At 43.6% G+C, this 27,548-nt stretch overlaps 1 protein-coding gene across 1 annotated transcript in view; it reads right to left on the bottom strand.

The window, feature by feature from the left end:
• LOC122806122 (protein FAM98A-like) overlaps window positions 1-27,548 on the bottom strand; it is a 561,878-nt gene that overhangs the window by 240,344 nt on the left and 293,986 nt on the right. Inside the window, exon 7 of the mRNA XM_044076360.1 lies at window positions 16,072-16,188. Within this exon, the coding sequence (XP_043932295.1) occupies window positions 16,072-16,188 (117 nt within the window). The remainder of the gene's footprint in view (window positions 1-16,071; window positions 16,189-27,548) is intronic.

The raw sequence follows: 27,548 nt of genomic DNA, 5'->3' as shown, positions 1-27,548 counted from the left end.
TGGCTTGGGTGCTCTCCACTGCCTTGAACCAGGTCTCCGTGACTGCACAAATGTCTAGTCCTCCAGGGTAAGGACTGCTTCCAGTGTGTGCAGTTTCATGTTAATGCTCCTAGCGTTTAGCAACATGATCTTGAGGTTGTTTTTGGTTGGAATTTTTACATTGGGAGTTTTGTCCTTGTGATACTGCCTAAAAAAGGCACCATGGGGTGGCAAGAGCCTTAGCCAGTAGCCAAAATCCCAGGGATGAAAGATGAAGACCATCTCTGGCAAAGCATAAAGGTCTGTTGACAGATAATGGATCCTCTTAGAATGAGACCAAAAACTAAGCCAGTTACTGAAGTTAATCATTTTCTGTTTGTATTCAGACATCACTCTAGATGAAGATAAAATGCTGCTTAAGCCTAAGGATGTACCTGCCTGAGACACAGTCCGAGAGCTCAGTCATGTCTCTCTTCATGTAGTCCACAGAGGTGTATCTCAAGTCGTTCAAACAAATATGGACTATAACATAGTCATAAAGGTACCTGTTGTTGAGAGACTTGAGTGCATGTGTGATGTGGCAGATCCTGGCACCTGATAGACAGCTGATCATGACCTTCTTATCCAGCTTGCTGAGGCTTTTCCAAATTTTAAACATTCTGGAAGTTATTTTGAACACTTTTGTATTTATCTGGAATACTTTTATCAGTATGTTGCAATTTTGGAAAGTTCGTTTATCTCAGTAATTATTTTGAACATTTCAAATGCTTGAAGCATTCAGTGACTGAAAAATCATTTAAAGTTTAAACACCTTTGAATAACAGCTGACCTGTTTGCAAGTTCACTCCAGTACATTCTTCCACTTCTAACCATGTGCCTCATTGCTTGTGTGTTGCTTCAACTTCGGATTCCATCTGGCTCTCTGTCATTTTAGAAATGCTTCTCCTGATACCATGTTGTTTTAGACATTCCGCATCTCACACCACGTTGTTTTAGCCATCCCACTTCTGACACCATGTTGTTTTACACATCCCATTTCTGACACCATGTCACTTGTCCCATACATTCAAAAGAGATGATAAAGTGGTGTATGGGTTCAATATATTTATTGTACATAAACATTGTCAGGAACTGTAATTAGAAAATACAGTTGTGTACACTTACCATAAATGTAGATGTTCGAGTGTATTCACTGTTGCAGTCATCACACTTGGGTTATTCTGCCTGCAGGTAGCCCTCAGTCAGCCCGAATTCCAGAGTCTTGGGATTTCTGCTTCGGATGCTGTCGCCTCTTTCATGACGTCAGGTCATCAGGGGTATAAAACAGGCAGCTGACGCCATTACATCAGTTTTTCTTGCCACAAATGTCAGGAGCCCCCCAAATAGGAAGCTAGTATATGGTATGGAATACCACCAGTAAAAAGTAAATACCACTGCCATTAAAAATTGTCATAGAGAGGATAGGTAAAAGGACAGAGAAAACCAGGGAGCTGGAGGGAGGGAAACCATAACTGCAAAAGTGAATACACACAAACATCTACATTTATGGTAAGTGTACACAACTGTACTATGTTCTTTGTGTTTCACTGTTGCAGTCATCACACTTGGGTTGATTCCCAAAGGTGAGGAAGGGTGGAGACAGTCAAGAAGTATTAGGGCTGGCTAGCAGGCCTTGTAAGACTGCTGTTGCAAATCCAGCTCTGGATTTAGAAAAAATAGGTATGTGGTAATGCTTGGTGAAGGTGTGTACAGAACTCCAGGTTGCAGCTTCGAGAATGTCCCTGGTAGTGACGCCCCTGTGAAATGCTGTACAGGTGGAAGTAGCCCTAGTGGAATGTGTTCTGATCCCCTGTGGGATAGGTTTTCCATGGTGCTTGCAGCAGAAATGAATGCAGTGTGCTATCCATTTGGAAATGGTTTGCTTTGAAATAGCCTTGCACTCTGCCCCTGTAGCAAAGCTGACTAGCAGCTGGTCAGATGATCTGAAAGGTTTAATCCTGTCAAGGTAGAACCGGAGCTGTCTGTGCACGTCCAAGGAGTGCAGGATCCTTTCCCCTTTATTCTGAGGATTAGGGAAGAAGGTTGGTAAATGGAAGGATTGGTTTAAAGCCATACTGGACACCACCTTAGGCATAAAGGATGGGTTAGTCCTGAGGGGAAACCCTGTCAGCATGGAAAATAATGAAGGGTTCCACAGCCATTAGTGTCTGTAGCTCAGACACTCTTCTTGCTGAAGTTATGGCTAAAAGCAAGGCTGTTTTCCAAGAGAGGAATTTTAACTCTGCTGAAGCAGCAGGTTCAAAAGGGGGAAGTGTGAGTTTTTCCAGTACAAATTTAAGGTCCCAGGCAGGGGTGGGTGCTCTCCTAGGGGGCCATAAGTTGTTAGCCCTTCTCAGGAACTGTTTGATGCGAGGGGGAGAAAACAGAGGTGGCTCAGTATTATAATGAGCTCAGATGGCAGAGGCATGAATCTTAATGGAGGAGAAGGATAGGCCTCTGTGGAGTAGCTCTGCTAGGTAGTCCAGGATTTGAGGTAAGGAGGGCACTGCTGTGTCCTTTCCTTGAGACGGATTCCAAGAACAATATCTTTTCCACTTTTCAGCACTATATTTCCTAGTACTAGGCCTTCTGGCCTCAAAAATGAAGTCCAGCACCTGCTTGCTGAGGGTTGCTGGTGGTGTATTCAGAGGATAAGCCAGGCTGCAAGGTTTAGGGTTTGCAAATGTGGATGCAAAATCTGTCCCTCCTGCTGAGACAGCAGGGAAGGTGTCTGGGGAAGGTGCCAGGGTGGCACTGTTGTCAGACTGCGTAAGAGTGGGTACCAGTGCTGGCGTGGCCAGTCTGGGGCAATAAGAATTGCCCTTGGCCTGTCCTGTTTGATCTTGAGTAGTTCTTTTGAGAGGAGAGGCAAAGGGAGAAAGGCATAAATTGAGAGGTTTTCCCATTTGAAGGATAGGGCATCCACCTTCCAGGCCCTGCTGTGAGGGTTCCTGGTGCAGAATTTGCTCAACTGGTGGTTCTCAGGGGAGGCAAAGTAGTCCACCTCCGGTGTCCCCCACCACTGGATTACAAGGCTGAAGGTGTTGGGCACCAATTTCCACTCGTGTGCGTCTAGGAGATTTCTGCTCAAGTTGTCTGCCAGTGAATTTTGTTTGCCTGGCAGGAATTGAGCTTGTAGATGCACTTGATTGCTCAAGGCTGTGTTCCACAGGGTTATGGCTAACCTGCAGAGCGGGTAAGAATAGGTTTCCCCCTGCTTGTTTATGTACCACATAACTGTGGTGTTGTCTGTTTTTATCAGCAGCTGTCCTGGAAGGATTAGGTATTTGAAGGCTTTTGGAGCATTCTGTACAGTCAGCATCTCTTTTTGATTGATGTGCAGGAGAATTTGTCCTGGGCTCCACTTGCCCTGAATACATTTGCCTGCCATGTGAGCCCCCCCCCCCCCCCACATGCATAAGCTGATGTGTCTGTTGTCAGGGTTTGGGCGGTGAGGGGTTGAGTGAAAGGTTGTGGTTGCATGCTTCTGCCCACCAAAGGAACTCTGCCCTTAGACAAGATATGATAGGAATGACTGTTTCCAGGTCCTGAGAATGTTGGCGCCAAAGACATTTTAAGTACCATTGAAGTTTCCTCATATGCAGTTTTGCATATTGAATTAGTAGAATGCATGAAGCCATGAACCCTAGGGCTTGCAGTATTTTCCTTGCAGATAGCTGGGTTTTGGTGGCCATTTGTTTGAAGTAGTTGGTCAAATGGACCTGTTTTTCAGGAGTGAGAAATGCCATCTGGGAAGTTGTGTTCAAGCTTGCTCACAGGAATAAAATTTTCTGACTGGGCACCAGTTGTGATTTCTTTTCGTTGATGGTGTACCTCAATGAAGTTAGGAGTCTTTACAAATTCCAGGTGCTGAAGTAACAATTCCTGACTGTCCGCCTGAATCAGGCAATCGTCCAAGAATGGGAAAATTTGGATATTTCTCTGTCTGCAGTATGCAATAGCTGGAGCCAGGCACTTTGTGAATACTCTGGACACAGCAGATAAGCCAAAGGGAAGTGCAGAGAATTGATAGTGCATACAGCCTGCCCTAAAGCGTAGATATTTCCTGCAAGACTACCTTATGGGGATATGCAGAAAAGCTTCTTTTAAGTCTAGGGTGACTAACCAGGCATCCTTGGCTAGCATAGGGAGAAGCTGTTGCAGGGTAAATATCTTGACTTTTGGGACCACCAGAAAGGTGTTGAGAATTGATAGATCCAGGATTGGGTTCTAAGAGCCCTCTTTTCTGGGCACCAGGAACAGTCTGGAGTAGAAACCCTGCCCCCTTTGCTCTACTGGAACAGGTTGAATAGCCCTGATATTGAGCAGGGAAAGTATTTGCTTTTGAGCCTCTGCCCACTGGTTTGGAGGAAGGTCTGGAAACCCAAGTATTTGCTTTTGAGCCTCTGCCCACTGGTTTGGAGGAAGGTCTGGAAACCCACTTAGTGTTGGCAGTGAATGGAAGTAGAATCTTTACCCCTGGTATACAATGTTTAGGACCCATCAATCCTGAGTAATGGACATCCAGTTTTTTGCATGAAGGGCAAGTTTTCCTCCTAGGGGTGCAAGTAATCGGGCAGGGCTGGGAAGAATAACTGAAAAGTCATTGTGAACATTTTCCATAAGGGGTGGCTTACCACTTCCTGTTTTTGAGGTGGGGGCACTCCATTGTTTAGATCTCTGCATACCCTGAGACTGTAGTCTGGGTGGTCTGTTTCCCCTGGATTTGGGCTGAGAAGGCCTGAAAGGGGCTGGAAAGGACCAGTTTTTAGAAGGCCAATGCCTACTGAATCTAGGTGGCTGCACTTGTAAGAATTCTTTAACAGTTTGCATAGATTTAGCTTTTTCTTCCATCTTTTTAAGAACCTCTTCTGCTTTGGTGCCAAACAGACAGTCCTTATTGAAAAGAGCATCTAGTAATTTTGATTTGACATGATCTGTCAAGGTTTGTTCCTTCAGCCAAGAATGCCTTCTCAGTACAGACCCAGTGACTACAGCCCTGCAAGATGCTTCTAGGGCATCAAAGCCACACTGCAAAGTATGCTTACTAACTTGGTTTGCAGAATGCATTAACTCTTGTGAATCTTTATTTTCTGCACAATCAGGAAGTAACACCATTTTTTGTTTAATTAGTTCCATAATATGTTGCTGGTACTTCAACATGTGAAACTGGCAATTCAATGCCCTGATGGCAAGAGTTGCAGCTGTATATACCCTTTTTACCCCATCTGTCTAAAGCTCTGGAATCCCTGTCTGAAGGGGTAGGGTTTTTGGCTGTAGTAGCCTTAACACCTTTAGGTCCCTGGGAAATGGTTTCTGGATCTGCAGTAAGATTCTTAGAGAAATTTGCGAGAATCAGGTACTCTGTAGTACCCGTCAGGTTTTCTAAGGGCCGATGGTAAAGTCTCTGGAGTAAGACGGGATTCCATGAAGACATCATCTACAACATCCAGGACAGGGGGTACAGTTAGAGGCCTGTGCTGAGGCAACTCTAAAAATTCTGAGTCTCTTTTTGGACTGAGGGTAGTCCTGGTATTCCCAGCGGAAATGCTCACTCAAAGTATGCAAGGTTTCGCCAACAGAAAAATACTCTGGAGGGGAGGCAGAGGGAATGGATAGGATAAGAATATGTCCTGGTAATCAGAAGGGTCAGAGTCATTGGACTCCTGGTCTGTAGAATCAGAATGCAACTCAGTTCTTTGTCTCTTAGCAGGGAAAGGCTGGCTTCCCCTAATTAGGGTAATAAGGTCTTCAGCCATTCTAAGCATTTGTTTTTGTGGCATAGGAGCTTGAGCATGCTCTTTGGTCGTCGGTTTTCTAGGCATAGTGTGTACTCTGGGCCTGAGAAACTCAGTAGTTTTAGCTAAAAACGAAGTTGTTGGTTTAATTCTATCATCAGTAGGTCGGAATACACCCTTAGAAGCCGGTGCCTTCACAGCGGCTCTGGACCCATCCAAAGTAGACTCATCCACAGGTTCTATAGTCGAAGAAGCATCTCGCGGCATACCAGACTCCGAATGGTTCTCAGCAGTGGCCTGCGAATCTCTAGAAGCAGGCATCAGGGGCTGCAAAGGAGCCTCACTGAGTACCAGAGGACTGGCGGCTAGCTTAACAGAAGCATCGTCGGCAGTTATGGACCTATGCGGTCTGTCTCTGTCTATCTTTATGTTTTTTTTGAAGATTGGTAGTCAGATGGCTTATCGAAGGCATTTTGGAATATGGAGAATGACAGCGAAAGAATTTAGTGACAAAGATAGCCCGATGATGAATGGTTCGGGCGTTAAACAAGGCACAAAACTGACAGCGAGGGACATAGTCGTCTGGGCCTAAACAGGTGACGCAGTAAGAATGAAAATCTCTGTGACGTATTTGCTTTCCACAGGCAAGAAAATTAACTTTTTCTGACATCGGTTAGAGTAAGAAAAAAGGATCCCCAATGGGGTACTTAGCTTTAGAAGACTTCAGGTTTGAAACTCGAAAAATGAAAATTTCAGGTAGCGGCCGACCAGCACTGCTTCTGCTTTGGGCTACTTCTCAGCAAGAAAGACTGATGTAATGCCTTCAGCTGCCTGTTTTATACCTCTGATTACCTGACGTCATGGAAGAGGCGACAGCATCCGATGCAGAAATCCCAAGACTCTGGTATTCGGGCCGACTGACAGCTACCGGCAGGGAGATAACCCAAGTGTGATGACTGCAAAAGTGAAACACGAAGATCATACATATTTAAGTTAACTGATTCACTCATTACTTCAAACACACTCTCATGTGCATCTCCATTCATGACTGCATTCACTCTGGCTGACTGTACAAAATGGCACTGCTCTTGCACATGCTCAGTCTTATATATGCACGTGCTGAGTGCTACAGTGACTGGTAAAGTACAACATGCACAGTGATCTACACTTCCCATACATACAATTCTTGTACAGCTCTGTACTACTATCTCATGATTACATCGTACAATTCAAGCCTAACCTAAACAGCTCACAGTTAAACTACTCCCTGAAAGAAATGAAAAGTGTGTTATTTGCAATCTATTGTATGTCTATACTTTTTCTGCCCTTTTTTCCCTTCCTTCAGCTGACAATTAGCTGTCAAGAAAACCTCTGCTTATCCACCAGTCAAACAGACCTCTCAGTGCTCCTACAAACTATCATCAACCCATGTACATGGTTAGTAAAGTGATCACAGCACCAAATGCTGTATCATACTGCTGTTGCTGCTGCTAGGGAGTATTTTTTTTAATTCTCTACCCCTTATGCACACCACTATCATGCCAGAGTTGGGGCATGCAATGGGCCCTCACTTCTGCATTCAGCACTGCATGCTGTTAACTTAATGATCTCTAAGCTGGAGATCAAGCCAACAGTGCATGCATGCCTTATTTCCCCACAAGCACCAGTACCCCCTAGGATAAGCATTCTCATCCTTCCCAGCCTAAGCCATTAAGTGCCTGAGCTGATCAAGTGACTGCAAGACAGAGCTTTATCCCTCTATATTACCAGTGAAGGCTTTGTTCAAAGTCTATACTTACTGCTTTTCTTTCAAACTTCCCTCTTTTTCTTAACCATATGTCTACTTCTTCTTCTTCTTTTGGCCTTTCCCGGTTAGGGGTCGCCACAGCGGATCACCTGTCCGCTCATGATTGTCAGTGGAGTTTTACAGTGTCGAGTTGCCAGCCCAGTGCCCAACCTTTCACGGAAGGCACACACAAGCGCACACTCACATCTAGGGCCAATTTAGTGTCCAATCCACCTACAGCATGTCTTTGGGATGTGGGAAAAACTGTAGCACCCGGAGGAAACCCACATGACCACAGGGAGGACATGCAGACTCCACACAGAATGCACCCCAGCAGAGGATCGAACCAGAGAACCTCTTGCTGTGAGGCAACAACACTAACCACTGCACCACCGTGGCCGATTTCTCTTAACCATATGTCTACTATTTCATTTAAATCCCTTTTTCCACATCTCTTAAATACTTTATCACGTTATTTTAACTTTTTCTTAACCTTAATCCTAACATTTTATTTAAATCTATCTTACTATATTCCTTATATTATCTTTGAACACATTAGCTTATATTATCATACTGACTTTATACTTTATAAATATGAAACTGTGGCTTAACTAAGATATAATATCATCTGTATTACTGGATACATTGACTATGCTTAAATCTTACTCTGTCATGTGTGGTGAAATAATAAACACTGGTTTACACTTCTTGTTGAAAATGGTGTTACATGTATTATTGTAAACAACTCTGTAAACATTTTACTCTCTTGTGGAATAGGTAGTGGCTGAAAAGGATTCATGGACCAGAGGAACTAGAGGAGAGTCTATTACCACATTCTCACTCACAGGAAACGCAGCTACTGTGAAAGTGAAGTTTGGGACAAGAGAAATGCCTTAAAAATAAACTAATCTCTTTAAAAGTGCAATATCTCATGCTCCCTTGTTCTTAAAATACCATACTAGGTACTAGGTACATACTAGGTAGGTATAGGTATTCCCACACATCATCAAGGACTCGTGGCATTGCTTAGACAAACTTAGGATATACAATAATATGAATAACATTGAAGATACTGTTATGATTACCATTGATGTGATAAACCTATTTTCTGTCATACCACATAAGTTGGGTTTGGATACGTTTCAAACTATTCTAGACAGTTACAGTGGACTACACACTGTTAAAAGTAGGTTATTGGTTGAGATGATGGAAATGGTCTTATTCAATAATTTCATTTACATGGAAGGTGAATATTATAGACAATGCACAGGGGTAGCAATGGGGGCCAGATGTGCCCCCATTTATGCCAATTTGGTACTAGCACAATGGGAAACAAAGTATTTTTTCATCCAAGTTCTGGACAAAAATATCGTTTTATGTTACATACCTGGATGATATATTAGTTTTTTGGAGAGGCAATAGGGATGAATTAAATGAATTTATAAACTATATAGGTACTACATCGACATTTCTTAAATTCACAACTAAAATACACGAAGAAAAATGTGAATATTTAGATATATATATGTATTTTAAAAATCATCAAGTTGAATCTAACATTTTCCGTAAACCTACATATTCTACTTCCTTTCTTCATTACGACAGCTGTCATCCATATTTTCAAAAGAAGAACCTTGTAAAGGGTCAGATGGTTAGACTGTCACGTATTATTAGTGAGGATATAAATTTCATTTGTGAAATGGAGACTATCAGCAATATGTTTTTAGATAGAAGCTACCCATTAAGTCTTATAAATCAAATAAAGAAGGAAGTTAAGATGAAAAGGAATACTTTATATAAACCTATTTTGAAATTTGGATTAAATAATATGTCCAAGGTATCCAATAGTACTGATATTACTAAAAGAGATGCCTTTATTTTACCATTTAATGAACACTCAGACACTATTATTCAAGTTTTAAACGATACTTGGACGAGTGTTTTTTCCAATAAGATTGAATACAGTGAAATACTAGGAAATTTCCCAAAGGTTACATATAGTAGGGTTACCAATCTTAAAGAAAGCCTGGAAAATAACAACAAAGGTCGTGCATACACTATGTCCAAAATGAGTAGATGTGGTTTTTGCAAAGTGTGTAAATTCATAAATGATGGACCCTATACTATGGTACCATGGTATGGTAAATCCATCAAATGTCCAGGACATTGTAATTGCAATACCAGGAGGGTGGTATACCTGGCCACATGCGTTTCCTGTCCAGCATATTATGTTGGAAAAAACACTAGGAAATTAAGGGAACGCATTTTGGAACATAACAGGGATATCAAGAACAAAAAGATGGTAAATGCTCTTTATGTACATAGTACTAAATGTGAGAATTTTAAGCGTTTTATATTTTTTGTTATTGATAGAATCCCCAATTGTTGGGAAAAAGGAGGCGACTATGATAACTTGTTAGAAGCCAAGGAATGTCTATGGCAGCTAAGATTTAATGCAAGCTGCACACCTGGCATTAATGGTCACATTTCCATTTTCAGTATTTTAAAACAAAGATCTTACTGTATTTAATCATTGTTTTATTATTCTTATTACTACTAATATATTTATATGTCTTTACATCTAGGTGGTTATATCAATAAGGGAAATACAACATCATTTAAATGAATTTTTAAAAATATATAATTATTTTTCTGGTTATTCACAACATATTTGTGTATAAATTATTTTAAACAAGATTTCAACACCAATGTATTTTTATGTATTTTTATGTATTTTTTATGAATTTCTATGAACTTTTTATGAATTATGTATGAAGTTTTTTATTGTAACATTAATTCTTCGTAATTATAACTATAGTAATACAACCATGAAACCATTGATTATAAAATGTGCTTTTTTACAATTTAAACACTGTGTCAAGTTAAATATTGTGTCAAGTTAACTTTTAGTTATGTACTCACCATAACTTCAGATGTTTGGGATCCATCTCGCCTACATTCTGACTGATGGGTTCGGAGCCGATCCCTCGGCTCCGACTCGGCACGCTTATGCCAAAGAGCGAAGTCTCTTATTGGCTGAGCTTACTATATCCCAGGATGCACCACTACCAGTCCCCCAGATCTAGTTTGTCCGCATACATGCACACACGCATGCACTGCTTATATAACATCGACAGATGATACAAGATAAAAACAGTAGAACTCAAACCGTTCAATCTCTTCTGATCTCCAAGGCAGGGGAAGGAGGGTATTAGGAATGTAGATGGATCCCAAACATCTGAAGTTATGGTGAGTACATAACTAAAAGATGTTATGTGATCCTATCTCGCCTACATTCTGACTGATGGGACAGCCCCTAGCACCTAAATCCTGGGTGGCTCACTGGAAAACACTCCTGAGTACCGTGGAACCAAATGATGCTCGCCCTTTAGATGCCACATCCAATTTATAGTGGGAAATGAAAGTGTGCGGTTGGACCAAGTAGCCGCAGCACAAATCTCAGAAATAGCGAGCTTGGAATGAAATGCAATAGAGGTAGCCATAGCTCTAGTAGAGTGAGCTTTGACAGATGTTGTAAGTTGCTTATTTGAAGAGGAATAAGCCTGAGTTATGCAATCTCTAATCCATTTGGCAATAGTAGCTTTAGTGATGGTTTTACCCAGTTTATTATCTGAAAAGGACACAAACAATTGATCTGTTTTCGAATTTGTTGAGTCCTGTCTAGATAGAAGCAATTGCCTGTGAACATCCAATGTATGCAAGGTGTATTCCGCTTTGTTTGAAAATTTTGGAAAGAAAACTGGTAGCTCTAGAGATTGTTGGAGACAGAGATTAGAACAAACTTTTGGAACAAAAAGCTGGATTAGGCCTAAGTGATAACTCTATCCTTGTGAAAAATCAAATACGGTGGTTTGATAGATAGGGCTTGAAGTTCTGAAACTCTTCTTGCAGAGGTAATTGCAATTAAGAAGGCAGTTTTCCAAGACAGATATTTCAACTCACATGTAGCAGCCGGTTCAAAAGGGGAAGATGTTAAGGCACGAAGTACCAAATCAAGATCCCACGGAGGCGCAGGATGAAAAACTGGGGGTCTTAAAAGCACAGCACCTTTCATGAAAGTTTTACATAATCTGCTGCTCATCAACGGTGGGTCTATGGATTCGTGAAATTTGGAGATAGCTGCTAGTTGGACTTTAATAGTAGAGACTGAAGATCCTTGATTAAACAAGGATGTTAAAAATTTCAAGACCTCTGGTATCGGGCAGTAATAGGGTCTAAGCCTCTGAGTTGAGCCCAGATAGCAAACCTCTTCCACTTACTGTGATACAATTTCTTAGTGGTGGGTTTGTGGGCTGAAGATAAAATGTGAATAACTTCTGGGTCCAAGGTGTGATTTCTGACTAAAGTCGGAAGTGGAAGAGCCAAGCTGTTAATTTCAAAGTGTGAAGGGACTGGTGCTGTTGTCCCGACTGATGAACCAGAAGGTCCGGAGTTAGATCCAAAAACCAAGGACCGTCCAGAGTATATTTCTGTAGGTAGGGGAACCATACCTGACGAGGCCAGTACGGAGCAATTAGAATCATTGTGGACCCCAATTGGGAAGCTTTCTGGATGACCTTGGGAGGAGTGGAACCGGAGGAAAGCATAAAGCAGTCCTGTTGGCCAAGGTTGGACTAGAGCATCCGTAGCTGCCTCCCTGACGCTGGGTCAAGGAAAGAACCTTTGCACTGTGTTTTGTGGTGTTGCAAACAGGTCGCAGCACGGAATCCCCCATCTTTTGAAAATCTGAGCTGCTACTGTTTCGTTCAGGGACCACTCGTGAGGAGAGAGAATAGTCCTGCTCAGTCTGTCTGCCAATACATTGGATTTTCCTGGAATGTGGGTCGCTACCAGGAAGCGGTTGGTAGCCACTGCCCATTCCCACACCCTCATGGCCTCTCTGCAAAGGGGGTAAGATCTGGTCCCTCCTTGTTTGTTTAGATACCAGACCACAGACATGTTGTCTGTGTGGATAGCGATAATGCCTTGAGGGAGAAACTTGTGGAGGGCTTGTAGGGACAGAAGTACAGCCCTCATTTCCAACACATTGATATGGAGAAATGTTTCGTTTGGAAGCCAAGAACCCTGAACTGACCTGCCCAGACAACGCCCCCCCCACCCCGTCTGGGAGGCATCCGTTGTCAAGGTGGCCACCGGAGGGGGTATAACAAAAGGTCTTCCCTGATTCAGATTGGATGGCAGAAGCCACCAGCGGAGGTCCCGTTTGCACGTTTCTGTAATCAGTATGTGATGATTGAGGGGGAGATCCTGAAAAGACCATTGTGTCGATAACAGCCACTGAAGAATCCTCATGTGCAATCTTGCCAGAGGAACTAGGAGAACCGTGGCAGACATTGAACCTAAAAGTTGCAGGACCATCCTGGCTGGGGCTTTGGATCTTAGAAGCAGGGCTCGGACTTGACCTTGTAATGTTTGTATCCTTTCGGTAGGAAGGAAGATTCGCATTAATTTTGAGCAAAAAACTTTTTCTTCTCGAGTGAAGCACCTTGTGGATAACAAATATCCCAAAAAGCCAAGTACAAAATCCCAATGGTGCACCACGAACTGTGAACAGATTCAATAAGTTCAATAAAAATCCAGTCTTTTATTTAATATAAGGAGTACTCCTTATAATTGACTCACTGTCAGGCTGCCAAACTCAGAATTCGTGGCACCTGTCAAAGGGTGGAGAGAGAACCTACAACTGGAGTGCAAAATTTACACCTAAAAAGACAAAGACGGACAAGGAACTGAATAAGGGTGGCCTTGAAAAATGTCCTGGTCCTATAAAACTGTAACTGAGGAAAATCTGGTTTTCCTTATGAGAACCACCCTCACTCCTCACCCATAGGAATTCCCAGGCAGATAACCAGCCATTGAACAAACAGTAATTCATTCTGCACTGACTTTGCCTGTCATGGCCAACTCCTGGGAAGACGATAGACAGTAGAGAACCTCAAAGGACATCCTCGTGCCAGGAGCAATGCTGCATCAGTGCAAACTGGTAAAAAGTATGATGAAAACCCTATAAGCAAGGTCAAAAAAGTCTTCCAAGGAGTAACAACCTTCAAGTTCTCCTTGGGACTGCAGGGAAGAATGCAATCACAAAAGACCCTGCAAGAAAAGAGAATCACCAAGGACAAAGAAACAGACTGGTATGAAGCCTGCTGCTGAGGTTCTGATTTGTTAAAATACATGCAGAAAGAGAAAAGCTGATGCAAAAGGACCAGAAGAACACTGATCCGTAAAGGATGTTACTAATGGCCAACTAGGGCAGCTAGCCCTTGCTCCACCAGGCCACATCAATGGGAGGCACAGAAAGCCAAAAAATATTTAATAAGCTGTAAGGAATCCTTTGATGTCAGTCCATTTGGTGGGTGATTTAAGGAAACAGAACATCCGTTATTCTTGCCCATCTGAACAAGAGCCTAATCTCCAACATACACTCATAAAATGTGACTTAACGGTGAGGAAGCCCTGTGTGGTCTTAAAGTCCTGGAAAACATATCACACACAAAGCACGACCAAGCAAATGACAAGCATGCATTAAATGCAAAGCAGACTTGGGTTGGCATATGAAAAGGAAAAGTCTGCTCCAGTCCCAGCACAGGCAACATGCAAAGTCTACACCATGGCTTTTGCTCCCACCTAGAATCAGACAAAAAGATGCTGCTGTAGATCAACCAACCTTGCTGTGCCTTGGGGTAGACATTCTGAGATAAACTGTCCTGAACCTTTGGGCCTACCAATAGGAGATTCAAGGGGTCATTCCGTGACATTAAGTTGGACAGTCATGCATGAGTTACTTAACCAGACAGCAGGTGAAACAAATAGTACAGGATGCTCCTCCTAGTGTGGGATGCACGGTGACCCTTTTTCAGGCCAGTGGGCTGCTGTCACAACACCTCAGTAGAACAGTATCATGCTTCCCCAGTAAGGAACAAACTCCATCCCTGTGGGACCAGGAATGATGTCCCTGATAAAAAAATATCATCTTTCCCCTTGGGTCACAGAAGGAACTCCAGTGTTCTTGCATCTGAAGTAGGATTTGGAGGAGTTTTGTAAATTGCAAAGAACTTAAAAGGGCATGTGAACACACCAACATTTACAAATGATAAAGACTGTGATCTAACTGTATAAATGACAACAAAGAACTTGCTAATATGCATGATTAGGGTATTTGAAATGCTTCATAACATATTATGCCATCTGTCTCTAAGCATGGCAGCATCCAGAATAAGATGTCAATCTTGTAAGGAGGGTCCTCAACACTAAATCTTGAGTTAGAACTGTACACATTCAGGGTTGCATATTACATAAATCTCCATTTTTGGTCTGCAGAGAAGGGTCTTGCTTTGTATGTTGCAGTGACATTCACCAGCTATAAATTACATCAGGGCTACCTAAGTGCAACTTACAAGCACTTTGGTGGGCAAACTTTGTTTACATACTTTAGCCGATGCTTGCCAGCAGCACAAGTAACCCCCTCAGGTGAGGTAACTCCTAGTACATCAACTGAGTTCTAAGAAAAAGAGTCAACTTGTTACGTGCCTTGCAGTTCTCCAGTCTTTGGGTACCTCTTTACTGTTCAGTGATTTGTTGAAGATCTCAGAGGGTCTGCCAGCACACTACTGGACCCTGGAAGGCAATCTGTCCAGTCCCTGTGCCTCTGCCTTCTGTAGGACAGGCAGATCCCTTTCTACTGTCACCTTCTGTGTTCAGATGCCTCCCCACTGCACTTCCCACTCTTTCCTAGCTCCCTCACAGCAAGGTATCTCCACCTTCTCTTCTGGGATGACAGAGGAAGTATTCATTCATTACCCTTGCTTGTGATTTGTCTTCCTTTATAACCTTCACAACATTCCTCTACCTGAACAGGTCTGCGCTTCACTGCCTTCATTTTACAGTATCACTAAAAACTTTACTCCCCTTCCTTAGCAATCTGCCAACTCCTTTTTTTACTGTTTTTGTGGGTCTGAAGGATCAGCCTAATGGCACCCATACCTGTAACGAATTACCCAACCGATCCATTTTGTTCCTCTCTGACAGTGAGAAACCTCAGGCCCATTTGTTCCTTGGTGTAGGTGACAGTTAAGCAGCGGCTAGTCTGTTGACCCTGTGCACTGCCCTATCATGCCTCCCTCAGCAGCTGGTGTGCTTCATAATAGCTTCTCGTGGGAGTTGCATGCGTACTGCTGCTGCACAAGCCCAATCTACTAGCCAAGCAACTCACTGCTGTGAAAGATGAGTACACCGGGTTCCCTTCTGAGGGAAGAACACTGGTACTCCCTTAGGTGTAAACGCCAGCTCCTTTTTGACTTGTACCTTTGCTGCCCTTCTTGCTTTATTTCTACACTACATCCAATTGCCAAAATTTAGTAATCATGTGTGTGCGCAACACTACTGAATTATAACTGCAATGAAAAGCAAAGGCTGATGACAACTTCTAAAGCCAGTTTTAACAGCTACAAACAAGTTTCAAAGAGTATGACAGATCTGAAAAGTAAGAGTCTGCAATTTTTTTCTAACCTTTGCCCTATCAGACCAATGAAAAGATTTCACTGTGACATCAACTCTGCTTAGAAGCATCTTCATGCGACATTCGTATTCACTTCGTAGGGTCCAGTGGATCCAGGCTAACTTTTCCTGTTAGGGAGACAAAACACAGACATTTTTAAAGCAGCTAAAAATTATATTAAACTCACTATATTTTCATAGCTTAGATTTACTTGGCAGTGATGCCTTGTAATCTAGTATTGTTCTTTACCATGCATATCTCTTTCAATCAGTATAGCTTGTATTCAACTGTATGCTTTACATAAAGTATGGTAAATCCATTTTTTTGCATACACATAGATTCTGATTCACATGAACATCAAAATTCCTTGCATGTGCACTTAGAAATATTTTTATGAAACTGGCTGGATTTTTTGGGATGTTACCAATAATATCACCATGTTTGTTTTGGTAACAGTTAAGTCTTCTTCAAGTGTTTTCAAAGTTTTAAATTATCCTACATCTTCTGTGCAAACATAGGTGCAGTGGATATAAAAAGTGTACAGACCCCTGTTAAAATGCCAGGTTTTTCCCACCTTTAATGTGACCTGTACAATTCAATTGAAAAACAAAAAATCTGTTTGGGAAAAAATATAAAACATAAAAAACTTACAATATGCTGGTTGCATAAGCGTGCACACTCTTAAATTAATACTTTGTTGAAGCACCTTTTGATTTAATTACAGCATTCAGTCTTCCTGCCATCACACACCTGCCATCAATTAGAGAGACTCTGATTAACCTCAAATAAAGTTCAGCTGTCCTAGTAGGATTTTCCTGACATTTACTCAGTTGCCTGCTACAGCAAAAGCCATGGTTCGCAGAGATCTTACAAAGCATCAAAGGGATCTCATTGTTGAAAGGCATCAGTCAGGAGAAGCGTACAAAAAACTTCCACAGCACTGGATATGCCATGGAACACAGTGAAGACAGTCCTCAAAAAGTGGAGAAAATATGGGGCAACAGTGATGTTACAAAGAACTGGACGTCCTTCAAAAATTGATGAGGAAGACAACTAACATGGAATGTTATGGTAGGTACATAACTTCTAAATGTTAAGTTGTCTATCTCGCCTTCATTCTTGCTGGATGGGACCGCGTCCCTAGCACCTTGTCCCGGGTGGCCTATCGGAACAGACTCTTGAGTACAGTGGAACCAAAGTTGGCTCGGTCCCTAGAGGCCAAGTCCAACTTATAATGAGAAATGAAGGTATGGGGAGAAGCCCAAGTAGCTGCAGAACAAATCGAATCAATAGGCAGCCTATCTTGGAAAGCTATAGATGTGGCTAAAGCTCTAGTTGAATGAGCCCTGGGTTTGGATGGCAACTGTTGATGTCTGATCTCATACACAAGGGTAATCAACGAAGTAAGCCATCTAGAGAGAGATACTTTAGAAACTGGAAGGCCCATTCTACCTTCTGCATAAGAAACAAACAATTGATCAGACTTCCTGAATTGTTTGGTCCTGTCTAAATAGTACCTAAGTTGGCGATAAACGTCTAAGCAATGTAATTTTTGTTCTGACCTGTTCGAATAATTAGGGAAGAACACAGGAAGATCAATGGTTTGATTCAAATTGGTCAGTGAAGCTACCTTAGGCAAAAAGGACGGGTTGGTATGTAAGGACACCCTATCCTTATGAAACAAAAGATAAGGGGGTCGACTACAGAGCATGGAGTTCAGAGACTCTTCTAGCTGAAGTGATAGCTACTAAAAAGAGTGTTTTCCAAGATAGTAACTTCATTGAACATGAAGCCGCAGGTTCAAAGGGGGGAAGAATTAAGGACGCTAGAGCCAAGTTGAGATCCCATTGAGGAAGAGGATCCCTGATAGCTGGTTTGAGGAGAAAAACTCCCTTTAAAAAGGCTTTGCAGAGTTTGTGAGACATAATGGAGGACTCTGAGACTCCAACATGAAAGTTCGATATTGCTGCCAATTGAACTTTGATGGTAGACGGAGACGAACATGAGTGGAAATGTTCGGCTAGAAAGACTAAAACTGATTGAATGGAAGCAGTGAAAGGATCTATATTCTTTGACTGCGCCCAACAGGAAAAACGTTTCCACTTACTATGATAAATCTTCCGAGTGGAAGATTTATGAGAGGCTATCAAAATATCTCGAACTGAGTGAGATATTAGAGGAAGCCTGGCTAGAGTTGGAATTGGAGGAACCACGCTGTGAGGTTCAGAGAAGGGAGGGAGTGGTGCAACTGACCCGACTGATGGGTCAAGAGGTCTGGAACTGGGTCCAGATGCCAAGGTTGCTCCAACAGATAACGGTGGAGAAATGGGAACCAAACCTGTCGAGGCCTGTAAGGGGCAATGAGGATCATGGAAGCTTTCTGAGCGATGGCTTTCTGTATTAGCTGAGGTATCAGTGGGAAGGGAGGAAAAGCATACAGAAGTCCCCGGGGCCAATCGTGCACTAGAGCGTCTCTGCTGGGGTGACCTGGTTGGGGAAAGAGGGTGAAAAAATCATCGCACTTGCTGTTTTGGGGAGTAGCGAAAAGGTCGCAGCAAGGCCGGCCCCACTTTCGAAAAACTTTCTCCAACACTGAATTCTTCAGAGACCACTCGTGAGGCATGAGAATAGCTCTGCTCAATTTGTCTGCAATCACATTGGAATTCCCGGGAATGTGCGTTGCTAACAGAAACCGCTGAGAAGAAATCGCCCATTGCCACAGTCTGAGTGCCTCTCGACATAGGGGGTAAGATCTGGTTCCGCCTTGTTTGTTGATGTACCACACTACAGACATATTGTCTGTCTGAATTGCTATAGTTCCCTTGGGAAGAGAGTCTTGTAAGGCTTGCAACGCTAGAAGCACTGCTCTCATCTCTAGGACATTTATGTGCAAGTGGCACTCGAAAGGTTGCCACATGCCCTGGACCATCCTGCCCTGGTAATGCCCCCCCACCCGATCAGGGAGGCGTCCGTTGTCACTGTAGCAACCGGAGGAGGAGGGACGAAAGGTCTCCTTAGGAAGAGCTGGGGAGATGTGATCCACCAAGAGAGATGATTCTTGCACGATTGTGTTACCCGAATAGGATAGGACATTGGAAGTCGTTGGAAAGACCATTGTGTGAAGAGCATCCATTGTAAGATTCTCATATGGAAGCGAGCTAATGGTAGAAGAGGGATGGCCGCCGCCATAATCCCTAAGACTTTCAGGATCAATCTGGCTTTGACTTTGTTGCTCTGCAAGACAAGAGAGACCTGTTTGTGTATGTCTGCTATTCTCTGCTCTGTGAGTCTGGCTGACATGTTGACTGTGTCTAGATTTGCGCCTATGAAGGCAATAACACGACAAGGCGACAAGACAGACTTTTCGTAATTTATTGAAATGCCTAGTGTTTGACATGTGAGAAAAGTGTAGTCTCTGGCAAGAAGCAAAAGATGCTTGGTGGGGGCTGTAAGGAGCCAGTCGTCTAAATACGGAAACACCTGGAATCCTTGTCGTCTCAGATGAGAGGCGACCACTGCCATGCATTTGGTAAACACTCGCGGGGCTGCACTGAGACCAAAGGGCAGGGCCCTGAATTGGAAATGACTGGTTCCCAGCCTGAAGCGGAGGAATCTCCTGGAGCGTCGACTCATTTTGATGTGATAGTACGCATCCTGGAGGATCTATTGAGCACATCCAGTTGTCCCGCCCCAAAAGGGGTAGAATGGACTGCAGCGTGACCATCCAGAACTTTGTTTTCTTGACAAACTTGTTCAAGTTGCTGAGATCCAAAATGGGTCTCCAGTCCCCTGTTTTCTTTGGAACCAAAAAGAACTTAGAGTAGATTCCGGATCCTTGTTGGTCTGCTGGAACTGGTTGAATGGCTCTTTTTGCAAGCAGCTTTGAAATTTCTAGTGCTGCTTGCTCCCTTTGACTGGGTGGAACGTCTGGAAGGGATTTTTTGGATTGCTTTGGAATGAAAAGGAATGGGATTCTGTAGCCTTCGGAAATGATAGACTGTACCCACTTGTCTTGAGTTATGGATAGCGAGGCTTCTGGGTACAGAGATAATCTTCCCCCGACTGCCTCCGAAGATGGACAGTCGGGCAACACCTCAGGGATGCTGAAAAGGCTTGTCGGAAAAGGTTTCTCGACTGCCCTGATTCTGCGGGCCCCTCTGCCTCTAGGACGGTCTACCATTATTGTTCCCCCCTCTGCCTCTAGAGGGGAATCGACTCTGTGCGTCAGGCAAATCTCCCTGAGATTGTTTGTGGAACCACATCTTTCCCCCCTTCTGGCCTTTGGGGTAAGGCCTAGAAGGAGTAGAAAAACAGACTCCGACGGCAGAAAGAGTTTTGCCATCAGTCTCGCACCTAGTCAGGGTTTCCTTCACTTGAGGACCAAAGAGGGATGATCCATCAAAAGGGGAGTTAGTGAAGGACGCCTTGAAAGGGTCCGCAAAGTTACATAGGCGCATCCAGGTGTGCCGACGTAAGGCCACGCCTGGACCTGCCGCTCTACTCGCTCCATCCGCCGCATATGAAAGGAGGCGCATGGAGGAGTTAGTTATAGAATTAAGGGTCGCCAGCTGAGAGTTCATCCTATCCTGAAAACCCGCAGCTGTTGGGTCCTTTAACATTTCGCTCGCTTCCTTCAGCAGATCCCTCTGAAGACGAGTGAAATGACACAGGTAATTCAGCGAGCGCATAGTAAAGGTCGCTGATGATAACATCCGCTTCCCGTACCTGTCCATAGTCCTAGACTCCTTGTTAGGAGGATGAACAGGCACCGAAGGATCAGCTAATTCCTTCTTGGTGGCCGCAGCCACCACCATAGCATCAACAGAGATGCCTTTGGTTAAAAATTCTTTGTCCTTGGGGGCAGTGATAAATTTTGATGGTCTCCTGGGGGTGGGTTCCACTGAGTCAGGAGCCGTCCAGGCCTTCTTTGCCACCACTTGCATGAGGGGGTCAAAGGGAGTGGACACCCAGGAGGTGGAAGGGCGAGAGCCAAACGCCTCAAGATACACCGATTCATCCTCTGAAGGGTTGAGGGCTGGCCAATTCCCCCTCTGTTTTAAGATTTCGAGGATGTCTGCAAAGGAGACATCTTCAGAAGGGGAACGAGGGGAACCTTCAGAATCCTCTAAATCAGTGTCAAAGGTGACAGACTCAGGAGAGTCAATGTGCTTCCTCTTGCACTGCCTCTTCCCTAGGGGACTCTCCTACCGGGTCAGGAGTGGCCTCGGAAGAGGAGGAAATGCCCACTGGGGACACTTGAGGAGCTGGCTCTCTATGATCCGGGATGAGAGAGTGAGCAGAAATCACCGGAGGCACCGTGGAGGGAGGGGCAGACGGAGCCGACTGTGGAGTTGAACCAGGTTCTAACACGCTCCTCATGACCTCGAAGGCACCCCATTCAGGCAGAGCCAGAGGTCTCCGCTCCGAAAAGCTGAAAACCTCCCTCGGCACCGACAGTGATGGCTCCGAGGCTGATGTCGGAGCCGAACTCACCAGCGCCGAAGCACAGAGAGGGAGAGCGGGGTCGGACAAGGGTCCGATGCCACTCACCCCCTCGGAGCCGACTAGGGAAGTCCGGCGCCGAGATTCTTCCAAGGAACACATCGGAGCAGACGACGGTACCGAAAACAACGGTATCGGTTCCGACGCCACCACAGTCTCGGGTCCGAGCCGCCCCGGCTCCGAACTCAAAGGAGTCAGAGGAGGAACATTTTGGGTGATGGGATTAGCCCTCGACTGTTGAGTCGGACTTTGAAGCATCTGGGCTAGTGCCTCGGACTTAAGAAGTCGACTCACTACTCTCTGAAGGTCATGATCTGATAGTCTCGACGACCTAGAGGAGTGAGATCTATGGCTCCGTTCAGACAGCAATGGTGATGCTGGAGCTGAATGAATAGAGCCGATAGATGGTGACCGGGACCTTTTCTTGGAGATCGGTTCCGATAATCTGATCGGAGCCGACTCACTGAAGTCTTCCTCGGCCCGCCGAGCCGAGAAATAGGGACATGAGTCCGAGAATCATCGGCTCCAGCCGAGCCGATGTTCGAAGAGCCTTCGAAGCACCAGAAGATGACTCAGATACCGGAGCCGAAGGTCTGGAAGGCTTCGAGGGTTTCCCCGAGGATTGAATCGGGGGACCCTCAGGCTTTAATAAGCCCCTTAGAATGAGCTTATTTTTACGCTCCTGCAGGACTCTAGGGCTGAAGCCATGGCAAACAGCACGAGTCCTGCAGGTGCAAAGGTCCCAGGCAGTACACACAAGAAGTGTGACCGTCTGTCAGAGACATCTTCTGACAGCACGAGTCACACTTCTTAAAGCCTGAGACCTTTGATTCTTTAGACATGTCTAAAGGAAAGTGTAATCACACAGTCACACACACACACCGATTACACTTATAGAAATTTAAATTAAATTAAATTAAATTAAATCCCTACCAAACACAGTCACTCCAACTACTAGGAAGGGAGGGATTGGGCCTAAGGGAAGAACTATAGTAAGTTTTGTCAAATTATGAAAAAGGGAAAAAATTGAAAAGAAATGGAAGGAAACTACCTAATTTACAATATAATGAAGAAACTGACTGAAAAGGGGGTTTTATCTAAGAAAAAACTTAGCCTTAACCACTAACCTGACGAGCCGGTTGAAAAAGCACCTCGATCGCTATAGCGGCAAACGAGATCCGAGGAGTTACCGCCTAGCATTGTGGGATATAGGGGAGCCTCGAGCCGGTGGAACTAGCTCTCGAGCTTTTAGAGTGGCCGAGTCGGAGCCGAGGATCGGCTCCGAACCCATCCGGCAAGAATGAAGGCGAGATAGACAACTTAACATCATTCCTTCATCCAACCTCTCAAGAAATGGTTCCATTCAAGCATGTCTATAGGAATTGTTCACAAATTATGGTACATCAAGGTGGTGTGCCCCATCCCTCCCCCCATAAGGGTGGCTCCTCCTATGGACCACAGCTTGACAAGCCTGACCTACAAAACTATATAATGTTGTAAACAACTGCCTTATCAATTATGAATATTGTGCTAGACTTCATCCTCAGCAATTTGGCTTCATCAAAGGAATATTCTGCCTTTTAAATGTAGTTATTTTGAAGATGGTCTCTCTGGTTATATATAGGCCATGCGATTCACACAGAAAATCTTGATCTGATCAAGGAGTGGCTCTTAAATGGTCTAAAAATAGAGTCCTACATTGTAAGACAGATAGAAAACTGGTTAGAAGATACAGCCACCTAGTTCATGTGAAAGGTGCCTCATCTGAGAGCATGAAGGCAACCAGTGGAATCCCCCAGGGCACTGTTTTGAAACCCCTCCTTTTTGGCATTTACTTCTCAGATTTCCAGACTGGGAACCAGAACGTCCGTTTATCTAAATTTGCAGATGATTGCAAACTTTGTGTAATTGTCAAGCCTGACCTCCTCTGACACCTGCAGCCTTCATTAAGCACTTACATGATGGACTGAAAATTAGCTCAAATTAAATATCAAACAGTACAGTATCATTGCATTTGGCAAACAACCACAACTTTCAACATACTGTACAGCCAATACCTCACTACTGATCACAAATGTAGTTGGGGACCTTAGTACACGAGTTAATTCCCTCTCCTTCGATCATCTTATAGTAACTGTAGACAGAAAGTACTTCCTATTTAGCAAAAGTGATAGTCAAGGGGTACATTGTCTAGATCTAAAGAAGGTATCACTCCCTTATATTCAGCATTGATTAGACCAATCATCGAGTACAACTCCTTTCTTTGGGATGTACCACACTATATATATCAAACTAGAAAAGACCAAAATGTTCCCAATCAAAAGATTACAACCTTAAAGACCTTGTGCGACAAAAACAGGCTAGAAGCTTTAGTCCTTTACTCTGTATTATACAGACTCCTTTGGGTCAAGTTATGCTTTGTCTACCAGACCTTGCTGTACTTAAACTGTATCTACACAGTGGCTCCACAAATACCACAATCAGAGATCTAAACATTCATCAGCAAATAAACAGAGCTGATAGTGGCAGAGAGATGCTCATTATGTAGCACCTCCCCATCTCTGGAATAAAATTTCCCTGGTGATGAAGCAGTGACACACATCATCCTCCAAACAGAACCTGGATGACTAGATAGGTACAAACAAATTTACCCCAGGATTCTCCGACACAGCCATCCATGAGAAAGTAGGTACCGCTTGAGGAGTATCTGCCCTGTCCCCATGGTAGGACAGCCGGATCTCTTTCCACTGCCTCATTTCTCTGTTCAGGTGTCTCTCCCCTGCACTTCCCAGTATGAGGCTAAACTATCATGTAATGCCTATGAATCTTATGAAAATGAAAGCAGTATGTTTTAGGAGCTGAAGGGGGAAAAGGCAGAACAGTTTACCAACTGCTTTCTAAGAAATAAATATACTAAACATTTTTTCCTGTATCAGTTGATCTGTGAAATAGTCCTCCTTGATGGGTTCTGCAGTGGGTTCATTCTCTATAGAAGTCATAATTCAGCATTTTTATGAAATGATGATCCCATATTCATAAAATACAAAGTACATGTGCTTTGTGCTGAATCAGTTCATGACACCATGCACAAATTAGATAACCGTACCTACTCTCACCTGCCAGCTTCCCCTAACTACTAGCACAGCATATTTACAGTAAATTAAAAAATAATAAACAACATATATAACTATACATAATGTTTGGCTTTCTGGGAACTCCAACAACCCAAGCTGGATACTGAGGGCACCAACACAAAGGGGATATAGAAGCATATCTGTGACCTATCAAGGAAATCCTCATACATTAACTTACAAATGTAACAGATACATTCTTACTGTAACACTGATGACCCTTCCTTGATGGATACTAAGATTGTGTTTAATCCTAAGCAGTAATCCATCAGCATGGCTGGAACCAGAGGTCAAGGGTCAGACAGTTGAGTTTCAGAACTACAGCTGTATCAAAGGAAGGCCATCTCCCATGACAAAGGAAGGAGAACAGGTCAAATTCAAACTTTTCCTTTACTTTGCTTCAATGAGCAAGTAAATGGAAGAAGACAGAGTACTCAAGCAGCAAACAGGCTGCTCTCGAGTGTCCCACTCCTAAAAAAAATCAAGACCAGAAAGAATTCAGTTCCAAGGCATGACTGAAGGAGCAATTGAGTCCACTGGCTTGCTCCCTTTTCCTGGTATGTGAATTGCTGAGAAAGGAAAGCTTTTGTCTATAGCCACTGACGGAAGTGCATCACCTCTCTGCACAAGGAGTATGACTATGCACCCCTTGCTTGTTTAAATACCACACTACAGACTGAATATCTTTAGCTCAAAGAATGCATGGCCAAGAAAACTGCTCAAAAGCTCTCCACCATGTGTGCCACAACCCCTGAATGATTAGGGGAATAAAGCTAATCTGCTTACCCTGCCAACAAAGAATCCCATCTGGGATCTGCTTTTGGTTCCATTGTAGGAATGGAAGGCCCATGAGAAAGTTGTTGGGGAATATCTACTACCCCAGGGCCAAGGAGAAAGGGCTCCAACAAAAACATTATCTGTAAGTGACTGATAACTTCAGAACCAGTGACATCTCACAGTTTAATATAATACCCACATCAAAATGTGCAAAGGGCACCATGAAGACTATTGCTGCCATCAAGACTTAAAGATAGCATCTTAGCCATGATGCCATGATAATGACATCCTTGTCTCTCTTACTGCAGAAATGATTATCTTTATCTGTTTGTTGAATGGGTAAGCCAACTAGACACAACTATCCCTTTTCAGGAGCAACTCATGAGCACTGTCTGGCTAAGTGGCTTGCTCAGAGACACATAGTAGGCAAATACTATACCTTGTGCACAGGAGGTAGCTCATTAACAGTTCAGAGCTTTAGCCTTCTGTGCCAACTGCTGGACTGACCAAAAATGAAAAGTGTTTATCTCCTTGCCTATGAAGGCTATACTCTGTGAGGGAGTTATGTAGGACATCTGCCATTTTATGGTTCCATTCAGGGACTGCAAACAATACAAGTGTCCATCACAGAGAAACTTACACAGAGTTTTTGAACTGGGCCACCGACACATAGACAAGTTTCCAATAAGGTGTTGCTACTATGGCCAGCACCAAGCTGCGGAATACTCAGTTGCTGAAGAAAGCCCAGAATGGCAATTCTGTATACTGGAAATGATGGACGCACTCAGCAAGCCAGAGAAAATTCCTGTATTGATCCCTCATACTGATGTGGGTAATGTTATACATCATGTCCAGCAACACTATCTAGATTCCTGCAACATGTACCAGACATACTGGTTAAAGCTACAGCTGCTCAGAAAAGGATGGACTCTGCAAAATTCAGGAATGGGATGATACAAAAATAAGAGTCATGACCCTGTTCTTAATGAGGAACTGCTTCGGTGGCCCTTTTGACAGCAGAGTCTGAGCCTGTACCAAGGAGCCCTTTCTGGCTAAAGAACTTTGAGTCCCAGAATGTAGCTGATTAAGACAAAAAATGAATACCAACTGAGGTCCAAAGTGATGGTCTTTAAATTTATGGTGAACTCAGAGAACTGCCTTCCCCTCACACAGGTAATTCAAGACCACAGTCAGGCCTGCTACTGTCACAGACAGATGAAGCTGTACTCTTTAGAGACATGGCCAACTTCGAAGAAGGAAGAAGAACATGTGACATGTAGCCTTCCAGAAGAAGTGAGGCTTCTTCCTCATTTGGAACTGGCTGGGTACAGAGAGCTCGTTGATAGGGCAATTTCCTCTTCAAGGGGTCATCAATCAGGTCTTTTGAAGCATTCTTGAAGAGCACTATTCCTCTGAAGTGTCCATCCAAGATGTTATCCCTAAGTTACTCTTTGAGGGAGGAAACCCCTAACTGTACTATTCCATGCAGACACATACAGGAGCCTGTGCCCTTAGCTGCAGTGTCAGTAAAGTCAGAAATGCCAAAGGCTGCATAGAATCTCACCTTACGAACTACAGTGAAACACTCACTGACACTATAAGCCCAGCCAGATTAGGAGATGTTTATAAGGGGTTCAGGCTCCTAGGTTGTGAGACATTAACCTGTGATATATTTGGTTGGGGACACATGACTGAAATACAACAGACACAATGTACTTCACTTCCCCTGCCCACATGCAGAAGCTTACTGAAGTTGTAAGCATAGCACTGCATGTTTCTCTGTGCCCACAGGGAATCTGCAACAGTCAGATGTCTCTCCAGCTGAAAGTCACTTCAGTAGTGTCTCCCAACCAAATGTACTATAGGGAAATGTCTCACCACTTAAGAGCTAAACCCTTCTAAGGCTTTCTCAATGCCTGGTTCACAAAACAGTTTTGAAGAGTAGTTGAGAGCTCTAGCCTTAATGTGATAAAGCAGTTCATTTTTTTGTCATATTTATACAGACATCTGGACACTCTGCTTCATGGCGGGATAGTAAAATATTATACTGCTGGTACATATATTAGATTGAAGAGATT

This window comes from Protopterus annectens, chromosome 7.part0 (assembly GCF_019279795.1).
Source record: "Protopterus annectens isolate FY-2018-M chromosome 7.part0, PAN1.0, whole genome shotgun sequence".
In the NCBI taxonomy this organism is placed as follows: Eukaryota; Metazoa; Chordata; order Ceratodontiformes; family Protopteridae; genus Protopterus; species Protopterus annectens.
Note: the sequence above shows the minus strand (reverse complement) of the source record. Positions and strands in the feature narration are given on the sequence as shown.